The sequence below is a fragment of the Schistocerca gregaria genome, chromosome 1 (genome assembly GCF_023897955.1).
Source record: "Schistocerca gregaria isolate iqSchGreg1 chromosome 1, iqSchGreg1.2, whole genome shotgun sequence".
Classification (NCBI taxonomy): Eukaryota; Metazoa; Arthropoda; class Insecta; order Orthoptera; family Acrididae; genus Schistocerca; species Schistocerca gregaria.
Window position 1 is genome coordinate 434,929,489 of NC_064920.1, and position 19,460 is coordinate 434,948,948.

Genomic DNA, 19,460 nt, shown 5'->3' on the forward strand with positions numbered 1-19,460 from the left:
AGATACTTTTCTGTCCACAGTGGAATCCTTTTTTCATATTTTATTAATAACAATATGCTTACTATAACATGGCAATACATAATACTGGTAATGTTTTCATATATTTTTGGCACGAAAGCCCTGCCAGTTGAGGGTCAGCAGAGATATCTCTGTACACTCTGAAGTACAATCTTACACATTTATCTGCTCAATGATAGTGAGGTTTGGAATCTTATAACCTAGTTTGACTGTTTTACACAGAACAACTAGTGGATAATTTCCTTTTCCAACATCTGATCATCAATAAACATTTCACTGCTGTAGACCAGAAATTTCTCAGAACAGGGCATAGTCCCCAAATACGAGATAGAAATTTTGTCACTGTAGAGAGGAATAAAATCCTTTCATTTATATCAGTAGGAGATTGGATTCCAATATTGCAAACACCAAGGACAATGGATACCTCGTCTGCAAGGATGGAACCAGAGGATATCAGGGATCTTACCACACTAGACTAAGGGTTCAACAGAGGTTCATTCGGAAGTACAGAGTACATCTGGTTACAAATTTGTTCTGATGACTCTACTACACTATGGGCAAGAAAAAAATATAACATTCTGCAACTGTGGATTTATCAAAGCAATACAAAGAGCTGACAATTACAGGGAAAAGGAATCTGCTCCCATTTAAAATTTCAGGGTTTCCTACCTCGTATGATAAACTTCTGCCAAACAAAATGAAGCTCCTATTTCTTCAATGAGTAACACAGAAAAACCAGTGTGTTTCAGCAATACAACATTGGAACTGCAATAATGCAAAGTTGTTCATACAAGAAATAGTGTTATTTTTCAAACTTATTGTAAGCACCCATATAAATCAACTGTTACAAAAATATGCAAAATTGGATTTTAACAGACATATAGCGCCTGCATCAAGGAAGCCCAGCCAGATAAGCAAACAATTCTTTTTGTATTGCTGTAAAATTTGCTTTTTGTTAGTTATAATGTTGAATGATTCATTTGCTGCAGTGCGTCCGCACACTCCCACACACGGTGTCCCTCGTTAGAGTTGCCAGGCACATGTTCTCTGGTGTTTTGGTAGCTATTTGCAATTTCAATTTTGCCATGTGTAGCTGGAGAGAGACCACACAAAGACAGCTCATCATGTCTTCATGTGATGTCCAGTGTTGACAGAAAGCTTCCATTTGTTTATGCTGCAAACAAAATTACTTTTAAAGCAGAATTTTACATGCCCATTTGATAGAACGGTCTCAAAAATAAATCTAGTGTGACATTTGCATTATCAATGTTTACTAACAGGGACAGTTAACCCATATTCCAGCAGCAACTGAGAAGTGCAGCTGAATGGTGATAGCAGTCAGCATGGGCAACAGCAGTCTTATTGCTAGTGGAGTACTTGTTATTCTTCATGTTTTACTGAACCTGTTAATAATAACTGGTACAATGAATGTAGCATTAGACTAATTTAGGAGCACTCTACTGAAAGGGCATGTAAAATTTCGCTTTAAAAGTAGTTTTGTTTGTAACAGGCTAGAAGCCAACATTTTATGTCAACACTGGGCACCACACAAAAGAGCTCTTGCAGAGCCCCCATTTGTATACGTGCTATCTGACACAGCTCTACAAAACAAATCAATGGCCAGATTTAGAGTTGGCTCAAAAACACCATAAAAATAGTAATTCCATAAAGCAATGGGCAATCAGTAACATAACAGGATATAGCATCATATCTTGATGATATATTGTTTGTTAAATTTGTTTGGGTACTAATTTGTAAGAGTCCAATTCAAATAAAAGTTGAGTAGGGGAACTGCATCTCTAGAGCTTATGTTTAATTCCTTGGCTTTAACCAATATTTGTAAACGATAATTGTGATACCTATTATTTTGTGCTTAAAAATACTCATTAGTTTGTAAAGCAATTAAAATTAACACACAAAGGGTTTACAGGGAGGTGGTTCTCATATTTTCTACACTGCACTGACATTTCTTGACCTGGCAGGATGTAACACATACAAAGTATTTAATTTGAAAAATGTAGAACATCAACTGTCGCATAACAGCACCTTCAGTTCCCCTGAAGCAGTGAACGAATTGTCTCCATTTCCGTTTATGTAGGTGTCTTCATATGTAATCTATTACAAATCCAGATCTCAGCCTGAAGGGTCATTTTTAATCTGATCGATTCATCTTCTTCTTGGCTGCCCTTTAAATATCTTTCCTTAGAGTTCTCTCTCAAACCATATTTCAGCAATCATTCTATAGGGGCTAATACATTATTTTAGCCTGATCTCAAAATAAAATTTCATAACAAGTTGCTTCACTTGGACAATCGTATGTATCTCAGTGTTGTTACTATGTCCTTTTATTTACAGAACCATAGTTCTCAGAACTTCATCTCCTCTGCTGGTAGTTTTCTGAATTCTGTTGATCTCACTTGTAATTGCACATTTCTAATGTGTATGCCTTAAATGAATCAAAGAAGCTGATGCAGAACATTAATTTTCATCTAAAGGAAAAGCTGCTTTTTCATAAGATGATACACTGTGCTCCAGTGTGTATTCCACAAATGATCTCCGCAGATGGTCAGTAAACTGCAGTTACTATACTGTCAAGATAACAGAACTGATATACTTGTTCCATGTTTCAAAGTGATATTAATACAGATGTTCACCAACTAACAGGGAAACTACTATTTTGGAATTGATTATTTTGAGAGCAAATAGCTTGCATTTGAGTTCAGTTTAACTCAGCTTCATTTTCATCCTATATTACCATTGCAGTTGTTAAGGCAAAATGTATTAACCTCAATGTTATTAGCAGATCTCTTTATTATCTTAATTACTTTACCATTATAATGATGAATGAAATTAGTAGAAGTATGCTGTACGTCCCGCAATTCAAACCATTCCAAATATCCATAATCTGTTTCAATACTATTCTTGTAGTGTTCATATAGCTTTTTCACATGATTAATTGTGGCACATGGCACAGATCTATTCTCTGATTTCATATGTCTGTACCCCATCACAACTAAGGAAATGAGGATAAAGTATTTTGCTTTTACTTGATGATTCTATACGATCATTCTTACAGAAAAAAATATGAGATCTGCTGTTGTCTATCCCTTCTAAAACTATAATGCTTTTAATCTTTGATCTACGATCCATTCTATTACAGAAGTTTATCTCGCAGAAACAGTTGAAAATGCACCAAGCAAAACAAAATTTTTATTCTAAAAAGAAGGTTTTTTTTTGTTATAGTTGACCAGAGGAAATAAGTTAACATACAGTGGAGGTGGTTCTGGTTCCCCTTTGAACAACTTGCTATTTTCTTCTTCTGGTTTGGGTTTTTTCTTTACTACCTGCAAAAACAAAACAACAAACATGAACTATCAATGTATTTTAGTCATGTTGTATACATCTATTATCTAATATATGTGACAGGCTTTCTGCTGTAACAAATTCATTGCCATGTAAGAACATACTGAGTGAAGTGCAGCTCCTTTCAGAGGTAAATTAATTAAAAGAGGCAGAAAGTATTGGTAAACATGGGAAAACATACACTGAACTGCATGTGCAGGGTGGCAGTAAATCAAGGAATAATTTAAAGGATTGGTTTAAAAAAATTTATTTCAAAGGCCCAAGTCAAATCTTTACAAGTTTTCGTCCACAGAAACTTTACTGCGTCTGTGTGACACAAGTTGCCTGCCTTTCAGAATCGAAGCAGCTCTGTCCAGTTAACACTGCTGACAAGAGAGCCCCTCAGGCCTCTGTTGAAATTACTTGTGAATCCATGCAATCAGTTTTAGCCAATAGCGTGCATGGGAACTAAGAGCTCGGGTGCGTTACTCATGGCTATATTGCTGCAGTCACCGCCCACCACCTGTGTAACCCACTGATGGTGCCTGTTCACTGAATGCAATGTGACAGGCTATGAAGCCTCGCCACCATCCACAGGTCGAGATATCTGCTGTTGCTGCCAACTAGCTATGTGCCACCCCACACTAACTACCAGTCAACCTCCTGCTGCCACCTGCATTAGGATACTGACCTAAATGCCCGGGGCAAATACTTTTGGCACCATGCAACCAGCCACCACGCTGCCCATGCCTCTGTTATGTGGGTACCAGATATGTAAGTCCTCAGCCACCACTCCGCCATTGTCGCCGTATTCTGAGCACTGCGATGTGATGACAATACTGTAAGTGTTTATATGTTTTGAGACACTGCAGCCATCTGTTCCAAACAGAATGTAGAGAGTGATTTAAGTATAAATTTAGCATATTTTATAGTAATTGCCTTTTGAATGGATGTGTCTTTAATTACAAGAAGGGTCCAAATTTTAGACTTTTGTGAGTATAGTTGTTGGGAGGTATGATGGTGTAACATGTACCTAGATAAGCACTTCAGATGTATGTAGGCTGAGTAGTTAATGTCTGTTTAATTTTAAAATATACTTCCAGAGAACCTATGTACTGTAGTGGATTTCTTATACTTGTTTTAAACTCGGTTGTTGAAGTATGTCATGCTTAGTTGTTGTGATGAGAAGTTTCTTAAGGTATATCCTTGAGAGTTTTCAATTAATATCCAGGTATCTGCAGCTTGTAAAATGTGTTTGACAACACAGAGTCTCCCAGCCATTCATGAAATTTTCTTTTGTTTTTGTGTCTTGATCCACTCCACTTTCTTTCATTTTTTCTGTAAACATCATTTCTGTGTCCTCTGATGAAAGTAAGTTTCTGCTCTTTGCTCCACATATGTAAGCACCTTAAGGGCTTTGTAACCCCCTGTGCACCCATACTGAATCTGCAAGGTTTCCAAAATTGTTGATGCAGTAATCCTTGTACCTTGATGGAATTGTGTTTTCACTGCAAGGCCAGGCAAAGATGCAAAATCAGCAGCTAGGCTTTGTAAGAAAACTGACAAACCATTGGATTCTGATGATCCTGGAATTGTCCATAGTTTATATTATATCCTTGTAAAAAGAGATCTACGGATGATTAAAGCTGCTGCTGCTGCTACTGCTACTACTACTACCAAGCACACACAGAGTCGTAATTACACAATTATCACTTGTGTTGTCGAAATCAATCGGATGCTGTGTGACAAATCAGACTGCGGAATGAAAGGACTGAATTTTTTCTGCCTTCCCTCTCTCTTCTTTCTTGTCTCTCTACATTGTTTTTCCGTATCTTTGATTCTTTTTCTGTTTTTTGTAAGCAGTAGTTGCTTGACTGGTTAACTCGGTGTGAGAATCAATGCTGTATTAAGTGATCTATTGTAATAAGAATAATAGTGATGAAAAAGAATAGATCCATTGTATACCTGTTAAGCTGACAAGAGAGGATATGATGACTTCTGGCTGTTATCCCCCAGAGGGCAGTGAAGAAATGTATGGGGTTGTTTTACTGAGATTATTTGTGAGCATGCAAGAGGTCCTGTTGTTCAAGTGGTTGAAGGTACTTATGTGCAGGCAAGAATTCTTGTGTCAGTTGTTTTAAGTGATGTTGTTTCTGTTGTACAGATAATGTTTTGTTGAAGAAGCTGAGGAGGATACAATGAATACTAATTATGTTGTTAACTGTGTGAGAGAAGATGACTTAGTGATGTTAAGTGGTCTCATTTATGCTGCTGCCCCAAGAGGTCACAGCAGAACTGTTAATCATGATTCATTTTACCATGCAATGAGTTTCCAGCTGAATCAATGATTTTGGAGTAGTTTAAACTGCAGGCTACATACAAATTTGACGCTGCTCTATACTGGTTGTTATTGGTGTTTAACTTGCTGTCAGACAGTATTGTCTTCCTCTGTTTTTATGCGCATTTAGTGTCATTCCGTTGGAACATATCACCAGTTGTGCTTTAAAATACATATACTTACTTCAAGCTCTTTTTAGATTTGTCATTGATTGGCCCTCTTCTGCACCACTACTGCATCACATTCCTCTCTCCCCCCCCCCCCCCCCCACCCCCTCACCTGTTGTCTTCTGCGCCCGTCACACCTGTGCCCTGCAGTGCTCTTCCCCTCCTACCCCTCAAGCGTCTGAGCGCCATTACAGTCTGTCAAAATCAAACGTGCATGTATCTTCTTTCCTGCCACGCAAGCCACAGGATCTTCTCCTGTCAGTCGGAACTACTTTGTTTACAAACAGTACATGCGCTTTTCTCACACGGAACCACAGTCTAGTTGTGAATCTTTTCCTGTGTTATGAACTGATTATAAACTCAGTACAGTTTCTTCCTTCCTTTGTGCAAACTTTTACAAACAGGACAAGGATACTGTTAGTTTTTTTGTCATGGTGGCCACACATTTTATTTACCTTTACTAAAGTTTTGGCTGTGTGTTTCACTTTGTCTATTTCTTTGTTTTACAAGTTTATGTTATGCCAGTGATGGACCCCAAATACTCTGAGAACTGTAAATTCTAAGAGCAGTTGACAAGAGCAATATTTTTCTTGAACTTTGTCATTTTAGAGAAAAATATAAGTTTGTAACTGATCCTCATTAGCAACTGATAATCCAACAAGTACTGTCTGTAGTCTTGTCCTTCAGTTTTTCTAATTTTAATTTTAGTCATAGAGATTAGTTTGTTAATAGTTATTGTAACTAGTTTATAGAACACTGTGGCTCAGTGACACTACTGAGAAAATATTAAGTCTGTGTGTTATCGTGAGCACTAGATCTCATGCAAATATACAGTGCATTGTGATGAGATCTTAAAATCCGGATGTATTTTTACACTATCTCATTAGATAATGGGAATTAGTAATTTTTCTTGTGTTTCCTGCAAAAGGGACAGAGTGGTATGATGGTTATGATGAGATAACAGGCAATGTTCTTACATAAGATAATGGATATTAATGATTTACTAAAGATCTGTTCCCTCAAGTACTTTTGCCTTATTTTTTTTTTTTATATATAGTTGTGATGTAATGAGGTGATACATGCTGATGATTTGATTTTGTAATTCTGGGAATTTGATACACATTCAAAGGAGAATGTGTTTTCTACTGTTAATGAGTATAAGTCATGACTGTGTAGTGACTGGAAAGTTCTTAACTGTCCAGACCACAACTTGGGTACATTTCAACCTTGTTAATTTTCATTTGCCTCAGCTATGATAAATTTATTTACATGAAAAATATGCGTAAGGACTACTATCTCATTAAGTAATTTAAAATTGTTTTTAAATGAACAAGCATATCTTTTCTTTTGCTTTTCTGCGATTTTCACTATTATTTGGCTGCAATGGCCATTTCCAATAACATATCCAAATTGAGGCAGTGATAGCTCTCTCTCTCTCTCTCTCTCTCTCTCTCTCTCTCTCTCCCCCCCCCCCCCCCCTCTTACTGTGTACTCCTAAGTATGCCATAGTGTGTCTTGTTTTATAGTTCATGTGTAATGTTAACTATCTTTCATTACAGTTCTCAACACTGGAAAAGAGTATGCTGGATTGTAACTTGCATCTTCATTTGAGCATGGATGGCCAGAAAAAACCAGGAAAATCAACATCGAGGTCTTCAATATTGAGAATTGCAATGAATGTGTCACTCTATAAAATGATACATGAATTGATCTAGATGTCTTTACATATAAATTGTGTTTGATGACTAGATTTCACTGAACTTTTCCTCTCCTCTCTCTCATTTATTAGACACATCTCGTATAGTATACAATTTATAATCTCTACATATATAGAATCATTGTTTTCTTGTGTTGGCTTTCAGGGTCAACAATTGTTATTTTATTTGTTGTTGTGTTTTATGTTGTGCTGGAATATTATTTTGACAAGAATTTGATTTGTACTGTTGGCTTTTAAGTGACATGCTGTTAACTGAACTCATCGTTTGCATAATATGTTGAGTGACAAAATCTTGGTATAGCACTGTCAATGTTATTTAATTGCACATTCTTGAGGCTGTAAAGATTCGCCATGTGATTACAGGTTCATTCTCTATGTCTACGTCTTTCTGAATGCACCTCAACGTAGATATCTGGAATTCTCTAGATATTTATGAGAAATGATGAGAATGTAATTGTAGAATAATAATTAATTTCGAGTCTCGCCTATTATTCAGTTGAGATGAACTCTTTTATTTCTTCTGATACAATGTAATATATCTATACAGGTGTAGTAGTTTCAAGATAATCTCAACGAGAACAATGGTGTGAAGAACTGCCAGAATATTTAACATTCCTGATAACAAAAAATTATATATAAATAAGAGATGATAGTCTTGTTTGTACTCTCTACAAGATTATAGTGTCTTAGATTCCTACATATATTGCACAGTGTCAAACTGTCATGTTTTGTAGGACTGTTACTCTGGGAGGTGATATAAGGTATTTAAATTCAGTAGGTAGAATGTTAATATTAGAAATTCATGAGTTTTGACGTATAGCCTTTGTCATCCCCTGATTTCATGTATAATTCCAGTATTTTGTTGGTTTAAGAAAAGACTTTGTATTTTAACATAGGTTAATGCAGATACAAGTTTTCATGTGATCCATGATACATCATTTCGTCAACTTTCTAACTGCATTCTACATTTTACTGAAAATATCTTAATACTTTGTAGCCTGTGCAACTTTGTGTAACTATTACCCACATAAATATTCAGAAGACATAGCAAGATTTTATTTAGGTTATTAGTCTTTTTCAAATGTACTTAATCCGGTGCTAACTCACGCCAGGTGTTAATCTTCTGCAATAAGCTGCTTTATTAGGTTTTTGACCCAAATACTTTGATTACCATACAATTATGTATTCTGTCATGGTGTGGATGCATTTTACATTTTGGTATTAGTTCCATTTGTAGCAATGATATTAATATTTGCCAGACAATACAAACAATTACAATATCTAGGGGCACTGTAAACCCTTAAAAGACCAGTGCTGTGCTATTCTGTTTGGCCAGCATCTACTTTCTATGACTCTGACCTTAGTACTGCGACAGCAAATTAATAACAGATTTTTTTCTCCTCAACCTAACAGAAACATTAACAATTCATTCTTCTTTTGTGAAGTTTTCTGGCAATAGTGTAACTTCATTTAACAACTGATTATCTGGGTGATGATGACTTCAATTATGACAAGAGATGTTGTATATCTGCAGAAAATTTGCTAAACTTGACTGCATGTAAGTCCACTCCCACTTACACTAAATGAAATATTGTAACACATCCCTCCCATATCACTAAGGCTCCTATTTGAGCAAATTGTCTTTCCCGGAAGTGATTGACACCCTTTTGTGGCCAATATGAGTCACCACGCCTCTGAGACGGGGAAGGAATGTACAGGTTGGCAGCCAGTTAAGGAATATTTTAGTGAATTGGTTTAAAAATTTTTATTTCAAAGGCCCAAGTCAAATCTTTACAAATTTTTTCCCATTGCACCTTCTGCTGTGCCTCAGTAGCACAAGTTGCCTGCTTTCAGAACCGAGGTAGTTCTGTCCAGTTAAAGCTGCTGACAAGAGAGCCCTCAGCCCTCTGCTGAAATTACTTATGAATCAATGCCATCAGTTTTAGCCAATAGCATCCGTAGGATGCAAGTAATGTGTGTGGACTCTCGAGCACTCTGTAGATACAGATCTCTCGTAGTTCAGACCTCGAGCAGAACAGATATCTTTCTTGGGAGACAGAGCCTCCAGCTCTGCACCCATGACCAGCCACCATCATAACATGATTCACTTCCCCTTCTGCTACCCAGTTATTTAGTTGTTTGTCCTCCTAGACTGGCCTAAACCTGGTAACTTCCATCCTAGATGTGCCCCTTGTATTCCACACACCAAAATATATTCTCTTTCTTTGACTAAATTTCCAGTTTTGTCATTTAATGTCTTCCCAGGAATCCCACTCACAAGTTCTGACCACTTGAACTCCTGTGTATTGTTGTCATAAGCCAGATGCATCAATCATATTGCCTCTTCCAGCGCATGAACAGTGCATAAGAACAAAAAGAACAACATTATTTAAATTACAATATAATGATGCACACTTATCCCAGTCTCACACAGTAATCATGTAAAAATAATTGGCCATATGACACAAAATTAGATTTTCTTCTAATATACTGCCTATCTTCAGTATGTCCTCTGCCATTATTGAGACTGAACATTGGGCAACTTAACAACATGAATGGAATTTGCAAACTGAGCCTAGGAAAAGTAATCATCTATTACTAATGCTTGACTGTTATACTGCATTTAAACAAAGATCTGTTTATTAAACCATTTCATTACAAGAGTATGCCCTAGGGATGTTAAGACCAATATGTATCAAGGCAAAATGCTGCACCATCTCTGGAACTATGATCATAATTCAAGAACTGTTAATTCAGATCTGACTTCATAATGGTATACATTCTGTCATACAGTAATAAATAAAATAATAACATGAATGCACATTGTTTCAACATTTCAACACTTTTTAAAGACTTTTTACATTGTTATAAATATTACAGATAATGTCTATGTACAGATTTGTCAATTATAGTTTTAGGAACAGAAGAAAACATATATGTTTCAAATTAACCCTTGAAGTCGTCTTCACTTGAAAGAAAAACACTTGTTAGCAAAACTATTTATTTATTTTTAGAGTAATAAATGACACTGTCACTTACGCAGCTTCACTAGCATTTGCTACAGGCAAAATAAAACTTCACTACTGGTAGATACAAGAGGGAGGGAGGGTGAAGTGGTGGGGGGGGGGGGGGGGGGGGGTGAAGCTATTCCATAGTAGCTTACCTTCTTTCCTATTTTATTTTTTGGAGGTAACTTTTTCTTTGGTGCACAGTTAGAAAGTTCTTCTTGCCGTTTCTCATCAGAAAGCGACTCTAGGTAACTTGCGTACTCCAGCTTGTACTGATCTAGCATCTGAAATGAAATATTCGTAAGTTTGTCACATATTCAAACAAGAAAATCTGAAAACTGTATCAAAAACAAAGATTCCAAGGCTTACCAAGCGGGAAAGCGCCGGTAGATAGGCACAATGAATAAAACACACAAACACACACACAGAATTTCGAGCTTTCGCAACCGGCGGCTGCTTCGTCAGGAACAGTAAAGAGGGGAGGGAAAGGAAAGATGAAAGGATGTGGGTTTTAAGGGAGAGGGTAAGGAGTCATTCCCTATCCCGGGAGCGGAAAGACTTACCTTAGGGGGGAAAAAGGATAGGTATATACTCGCACGCACACACACACACACACACACACACACACACACACACACACACACACACACATCCATCCATGTATGGATGGATGTGTGTGTGTGTGTGTGTGTGTGTGTGTGTGTGTGTGTGTGTGTGGGCGCGCGAGTATATACCTATCCTTTTTATCCATTTATACAACATATCACATAAATAAGGATTACTGCCTTTCAAATGATGTCAACTTCACATAGAAGGGTTGAAATCAGCAGAGATGATACAGTAATAAATAAAGAAACAGAAAGTGAACAATACATAGTCACGCAAATGCAGATCAAAAGAATAGGGCAATATAAATGACTGTTTCACAGCCTGTGCAATCCAGATCCTTCTGGTGGGAACACTCCCTACAATATATTCTATGTTCCTGTATCCGCCCTGGCCTAAACCATCATTAGTCACTGTCCTCCACCCATATATATCCTTCCCTGTTTCCACTCCAGCACTACACAGGCTTCTATTCCACCAAAGCACCCACCATCTGTTTACTTCTCCCCTTTTCCACTTCCTCCCCTGCCCTCTGTCTAACTTCCTGTCTGCACCTAGCTGCCCTACCCTCTCCCCACCATGTCCCTGTATGCTGCCGCAAGCAGTACTTTTAAGAGACTCCCACCCCTACCCTGATATCCCTCCCCTCCCTGACGCAGCCTTCTCCTTAACCTCACCATCCACATTGCTTCTATAATCATGCACGGTTGCTCGCAGTCTGGCCTCAATGACCAGAGACAGCGTGCGTGTGCGTGTGCGCGCGCGCGCGGGTGTGTGTGTGTGTGTGTGTGTGTGTGTGTGTGTGTGTGTGTGTGTGTGTGTGTGTGGGCGCGCGAGTATATACCTATCCTTTTTATCCATTTATACAACATATCACATAAATAAGGATTACTGCCTTTCAAATGATGTCAACTTCACATAGAAGGGTTGAAATCAGCAGAGATGATACAGTAATAAATAAAGAAACAGAAAGTGAACAATACATAGTCACGCAAATGCAGATCAAAAGAATAGGGCAATATAAATGACTGTTTCACAGCCTGTGCAATCCAGATCCTTCTGGTGGGAACACTCCCTACAATATATTCTATGTTCCTGTATCCGCCCTGGCCTAAACCATCATTAGTCACTGTCCTCCACCCATATATATCCTTCCCTGTTTCCACTCCAGCACTACACAGGCTTCTATTCCACCAAAGCACCCACCATCTGTTTACTTCTCCCCTTTTCCACTTCCTCCCCTGCCCTCTGTCTAACTTCCTGTCTGCACCTAGCTGCCCTACCCTCTCCCCACCATGTCCCTGTATGCTGCCGCAAGCAGTACTTTTAAGAGACTCCCACCCCTACCCTGATATCCCTCCCCTCCCTGACGCAGCCTTCTCCTTAACCTCACCATCCACATTGCTTCTATAATCATGCACGGTTGCTCGCAGTCTGGCCTCAATGACCAGAGACAGCGTGCGTGTGCGTGTGCGCGCGCGCGCGGGTGTGTGTGTGTGTGTGTGTGTGTGTGTGTGTGTGTGTGTGTGTGTGTGTGTGTGTGTGCGCTCTTTTCGGAAGAACGCCTTTTGGCCAAAAGTTTACTTATTTAGCAGTCTTTTTGTTTTGCCTGCCTGTGACTCAACATCTGCACTACATGGTGAGTAGCACCCTATCTTTTCATAATATTGTCATTATTCCATTGTCTGCTTCTTCCAATTTATTCAGATCCTATGTCCATAATTTTCCATCTTTTTTGCAATTGCTTCAGTTTTAATCTACATTTCATTACCAATAAATTATGGTCAGAGTCCACATCTGTTCCATACACGGTCTGTGTATGTGCGGATGGATATGTGTGTATGTGCGCGAGTGTACACCTCTCCTTTTTTCCCCCTAAGGGAAGTCTTTCCGCTCCCGGGATTGGAATGACTCCTTACCCTCTCCCTTAAAACCCACATCCTTTCGTCTTTCCCTCTCCTTTCCCCTTTCCTGAAGAAGCAACCATCGGTTGGGAAAGCTAGTAATTCTGTGTGTGTGTTTTGTTCATTGTGCCTGTCTGCCGGCGCTTTCTCGCTTGGCAAGTCTTGGACTCTTTGTTTTTAATATTTTTTCCCATGTGGAAGTTTCTTTCTATTTTATTTACATCATCATTAAAATGTATACAATCCAACATACATAACTTTGGGATGACGATTCGGATTGTCATCACAGAGAATATTTCTACAAGATGACGTCACGACAATGGTTGAAAATAGGAATAAATTTTGGCTTCAGGGTTGCAACTGCCTTCTGCCCACTTTTTAATACAATTGCCCTATGAAAATCACTGCCTCCACTATAATGCATTTCAACCTCAAAAAGTTTTGATACTGGTTTTGCTTTAGTTTACTGAGCACAGGTAATTACAGAGGGATGAAATAAGTGTGTCTAAATTACATCTTGTGAATGGTTTCTTGGTCCTTTACTTTATATTGTTACTAACAAACTCAGCAATGGTCTACAATTGCTAAATATGTATAGTAATTGGCTATGTGTTCTTATATCCTCCTCTACCCCCATCTCTGTTCATCCCCCCCCCCCCCTCTCTCTTGGAATGTGAGTCTTGTTTACCATTATTGCAAAAGTAAACATGATAAGGAATGGATGTTCCTTAAAATCAATGGGTAAATTGCTTGGGATCATTGGCCCAGGTGGTTTGAGAGACCTCTCCAACTGTTTCAATGACAATATTTTGCATACCATTGCAGATTTTCAGACAATTCATATTCTGTAGTAGTATTCTAATTATATGCTGATAAGCTATAAAATATGACTTCCTTGTTTCCTGTTATACCTGACTAGATTAAATTAGATTAATACTAGTTCCATGGATCATAATACGATATTTCGCAATGATGTGGAACGAGTCAAAGTTTCCAATACATGACATAATTAAGTTAATTTAACAACATAATTAAGTTAATATAACAACTTTTTTATAATTTTTTTGTCTGTTATTTTTTTCTTTTTTTCTCAATTTATATCTAAAAATTCCTCTAGGAAGTAGAAGGAGTTGTCATTCAGAAATTCTTTTAATTTCTTCTTAAATACTTGTTGGTTATCTGTCAGACTTTTGATACTATTTGGTAAGTGACCAAAGACTTTAGTGGCAGAATAATTCACCCCTTTCTGTGCCAAAGTTAGATTTAATCTTGAATAGTGAAGATCATCCTTTCTCCTAGTATTGTAGTTATGCTCATTGCTATTACTTTTGATTTGGGTTTGGTTGTTAATAACAAATTTCATAATAGAGTATATATATTGAGAAGCTACTGTGAATATCCCTAGATCCTTAAATAAATGTCAGCAGGATGATCTAGGGTGGACTCCAGCTATTATTCTGATTACACGCTTTTGTCCAATAAATACTTTATTCCTCAGTGATGACAGTGAGGAAGACAATAAAACAGAAGATTTTGCGTATACAATTCTTGTTTAAATTGTGTATAAGAAGAAAGGATACATGATAAACAATCTGTGTAATGGTTTAAATGTCCTGCTATCGTAGTTAAAACTGATTATGAGAGTCAAAACAAAAACACAGTTGTACAGTACAGAGTATGTAAATATTTGAAGTAAATAGGTTAAGAGCTTTTTGAGGTTTTTGGTAACAATGTTAAACAGTGACTTGCCTTTATATAGTAGTATAGACAACACAGTCACATTTTCCCAGTCACAATTTGTACCTATGTTCAGTTAATTTAAGTCAACAGCACCTTCTTCCCACACCTTTTCTTTGTTGGTTGTGGTAACTTTATCAGTTTTGTTGTCTCCTATTGGGTCATTATACTGACCCAATATGATTTCAAGCAATAATTCTTTTTCAGCTTTGGAGAAGTCTGAAGAACACATCTTATCCTCCTTATTTTCCTCAATCTTCACAACATGACACCTTTGAAAATAATAATGTGTGTGTATGATGTGCAATTAATACTTGCGATCAAAGAGCATTGTGTCAATAGCTGATTCTAGTGGTGCTGCTAAGTGTGTTTTGTGCTAATGTAGATCCACACTGAACCTCATTCAATTGATCCAAGTTTAGGTTACACATTAGAATGGATTCCTGAACTGAGTTCACTTTGTGAACTAAGGTCAAAATTGTTCTGCAGTCAGCGACTCTTTACAATCACGCCTAAATGGAGCATTCCACACTCAGGTATTTGATTGTTATAGGTGTCTACCAGGAAATCAAGCATACCCAGATCTTTCCTACAACCTAAAGCTCAGATATGTCCTGATTAAATTCTTTGTGTGTCCTCACATTGAACAGGATCTGAAACCAAGCCATTTTGAGACAATCACAATGTCCGAGTGACTGTAGCAAGATTTCCAGTATTGTTATGGAGAGTGACGGTCATGTTAGATGCAATGTATACTCTCTCAACAAGGAGCTATTTTGTAAGCTACTACGCTTAAGCTTGATTTCATTAAAATCATTTTTTTCCAGAATTATTGTAACTATTTTTGGGGGCAAACAATACATATCAAATAACACCATTAAATAATTTCCAGTTTTTTATTCTTGAAACAATCAACTGCACAAAAGGTTTACTCTGTAAATAAAAGTGTGAAGGAATAAACAGCTGAAAAGATATCAGTTACAAAAATACAGCAATTAAAAATAATATAGTTTAGGAATACTGTCAGAATGAAGTTTACTTACATGTAATACTTGTTCTTTATATTTTTTCTTCTGATCATTTGTAAGACTCTTCCACATTCGAGAAACCTGTGACATGCGCTCTTTTGGTGGTACTTTCTTCATATCTGGGCTGACAAGCATCAAACGTGAAAATAAACTGTAACCAGACGTTGGCGGTTTCTCTGGTTTTCCGGCAATACTATATGGGAAACAAATAATAAGAGCATCTAATAAGCTGAATGAGAAAGAACAGGAATCAAAAGCATTCTGCATATATACATCTCATCCAAATATACCTATTAACCCCAAAGTCACATGAACACAATATAGGAACAAATAACTCATCAACACTAATATGCCTTAATAGTTGGTGTATGAAGGGAAGGGGGAATAAAAATAAAGATATAAAAAAACTAGATTTAATTTTTAAAAGCTATGTGTTTTCAAATTGTTTACAAAACAACATCATCCACTTCAAAAAACCTCTCCGTTACAACTAATACATCTGTTCCACTGTTTGAAACATTTTTTGCAGTCATCTTTAGAAATGGCTCACAGCTCCTCCCTCATAGTTTTCTTGACTTCGTCAATGTTGTTAAATCAGAGTCCTTTCATGCCCCTTTTCATGTGTGGAAATAAGAAAAAGTTGCACAGAACCAGGTCAGGTTGGTTGGTTGGTTGGTTGGTGTGGGGAGTAAAGGGGACACTATGTGGTCATCAATTCCTTTTTCCACATTCAAACAGATCTCCCCAAAAGGAGTCAGGGAAAGTAAAAGACTTAAAACTAACTCCGAACCATGCCTAAGAAGAAAACGAATGCAGCTAACAAAAGGGGAAAATGTACACTAAAAGGAAAAAGTAGTGGAAGGCATTAAAATAATATAGCAGATGGCTTGCGTTGGCTGATCACAAATTTAAAAAGGATGAGCCAGTCACTCTGCAAAACACTAAAATCTCCAGTCTAAAAGACAAAGCTAGGGGAACATAGATAGGGAAAAGTCACACATCAAGGCAAACAAAAAGCAAAGAAAGGGTGAGAAAGAGTTAAAATGGAGGGAGGGTGGAGGCCTGGGAGAGAAGGTCAGACGCTCACCCTTACACTGTGTAATAAAAACTCCCCTCACAAATAAAACGATATCAGCTGTTGAGGCACTGTTGTTCAACACTGTAGGCACAGTGCCGGGAAGGTTAAGAGTCCGCCACACAGCAGCTAAAATTAGGCAGTCCAACAAGACATGGATGACAGTCAAGAGGGGAACCATAGAGGATGTGACTATGAGACAGCCAAGTATGCAGAACCAGCAAAGGATAAAGGAGTCCCTGCGAGTGGCTTGCATGGATAACTGCCAAACATTTGTTGTCTCCTTGACAACACATTGTTTATTTGGTGTATTGAGGGTGCGTCATTCAGTATCCAAAATCCTACAACTTTGGCGCATAAGACCAACTGGAGACAAGTCTCCAGTGGGCCGATCTCCGGAGTTGGTTGACCGGTAGCTTCTTTGACCAGTCTGTCAGCAAGTTCATTGCCGGGATCCAGACATTTCCTGGGTTCCAAATCTAGGACACCAAAGGGTGGTGAGGGAAGCACCGATCGAGAGCTTGTAGACTGCTAATGGAGTCATTACAGATGAGATAGGACTCACATGCGCAGGAGCGAATATGCTCAAGAGCGTGAGAGATGGCTACCAACTCTGCCATGAAAACACTGCACCATCTGGTAAGAAGCGCTGTTCAGTGTGACCAGTGTGAGTGTAAGTGTAGCCAACATGACGATCTACTATAGAGCTATCGGTGTAGACTATTTCTGAGGTCTGGAACTTGCTGAGAATAGAGAAAAGCTGCCAGCAGAGGGCCTCAGGCGGAACTGAGCCTTTTGGGCCTTGTGATAGGTCCAGACAAAGCTGAGGCCGAGGCACGGGCCATGGGGGCATTTGTGAATGGACCTGAAGGACAGGTGGTAGAGGGAAAGTGTCGAGTGCAGTAAGAAGCGACCGGACATGGAGTGCACTTGGAATCCCCATCTGGGCCTCCGTTGCAAGAGATGGATTGATGTGTTAGAGAAGAGAAGATAGTAATTTGGATGGTGATATAATTTGCAAGCAGTTGCTGTCGCCTAATCCGCAATGGAGAAACACCAGCTTCTACTAGGAGGCTGTTCACTGAACTGGTTCGGAAAGCTCCTGTCGCAAGCTGAACTCCACAGTGGTGTATAGGGTCCAGCAGCTGCAACACTGAGGGTGATGCTGAACCATTCACCAGGCTCCCATAGCCAAGACAGGACTGCACAAGGGATTTGTACAGGTGGTGCAGCAGAGGAGGCGCGATCAGCACCCCAGTCAGTGTGGCTAATGCACCAAATAATATTAAGATGTCACCAGCACTTTTCCTTAAGGTGATGAAGATGGGGAAGCCAAGTTAAGCGAGTATCAAAAACTAGTCCTAAAAAGCGGTAAGCCTCCACTACATTCAATTGTTGGTCATCAAGGAAATATTCCAAATGGGGGTGGATAGTATGACAATGACAGAAGTGCATGATGCAAGTCTTGGTGGCTGAAAACTGAAAGACGTGAGTGAAAGCCCACAATTGTGCCTTTCGTGTGCTCCCTGCAGTCAACATGTAGCCACATCAATAGAAGATGAATAGAAGGAAATACAAAAATCTTCAGCATATAAGAAGGGAGATACTGAGGACACCACTGCTAGTGAGAGTCCATAAATGGCAATTAAAAGAGTGGGATGCTCAGGACGAAGCTCTTCAGGACCCCATTCTCTTGGATGTGGGGTGAACTGTATGCGCCACTGACTCGTACTCTGAAAGTGGAGAGCGACAAAAAGTCTGTACAAAAATTGGGAGGGGGCACTGGAGACACCACTTGTGCAGAGCAGCGAGGATGTGGTGTCACCACGTGGCATCGTAGGCTTTCTTCATGTCAAAAAAGACAGCGATGAGGTGTTGACACCAGGAAAAGGCCGTTCAGATGACAGACTCCAGATAGGTTGTCAGTGATGGAGTGACCTCATCAAAAACCGCCCTGGGATGGGGCCAGAAGACCTTGAGAATCAACAAGCCAACACAACCACTGGCTCACCATACGTTTGAGTGCCTTGCACAAAATGTTGGTGAGGCTGACAGGATGACAGCTATCCACTTCAAGGGTTTCTTACCAGGCTTTAACACTGGAACAATTACACTTTCCCGCCACTGCAACGGGAATTTGCCATCGCTCCAGATGCGGTTGAAGATGACAGAAAGGTGGCACTGATAATCCACGGAAAGATGTTTAATCCTTTGGGAATGGATGTGGTCTGGTCCAGGGGTTCTGTCAGGACACTCATCAGGCATACTGAGAAATTCCCACTCACTGAAGGGAGCATTATATAGTTCAGGGTGGAGGGGAGAAAAATACAGGTGTTCTTGTTGCATCCGCTATTTTAGGAGATGAAAGGTGGGACAGTAATTTTCAGACACAGAGGTGCAAACATAATGATCGACAAGCTACTCTGCAACGATGTCTGGATCGGCAAATACAGCTCCATCTGTGGAAATTCAAGGTATACCTGCAGAGCTATGATATCCATAAAGGCGTCTGAGCTTGGT

At 38.8% G+C, this 19,460-nt stretch overlaps 1 protein-coding gene across 4 annotated transcripts in view; it reads right to left on the reverse strand.

The window, feature by feature from the left end:
* LOC126351205 (nucleolar transcription factor 1-A-like) overlaps positions 1-19,460 on the reverse strand; it is a 210,454-nt gene that overhangs the window by 25,794 nt on the left and 165,200 nt on the right. For all 4 annotated transcript variants that reach the window (XM_050002583.1, XM_050002584.1, XM_050002586.1 and 1 more), the window contains 3 exons: positions 15,881-16,058; positions 10,746-10,874; positions 3,289-3,362 (listed from right to left, as the gene is read on the reverse strand). In XM_050002583.1, the coding sequence (XP_049858540.1) occupies positions 3,289-3,362; positions 10,746-10,874; positions 15,881-16,058 (381 nt within the window). The remainder of the gene's footprint in view (positions 1-3,288; positions 3,363-10,745; positions 10,875-15,880; positions 16,059-19,460) is intronic.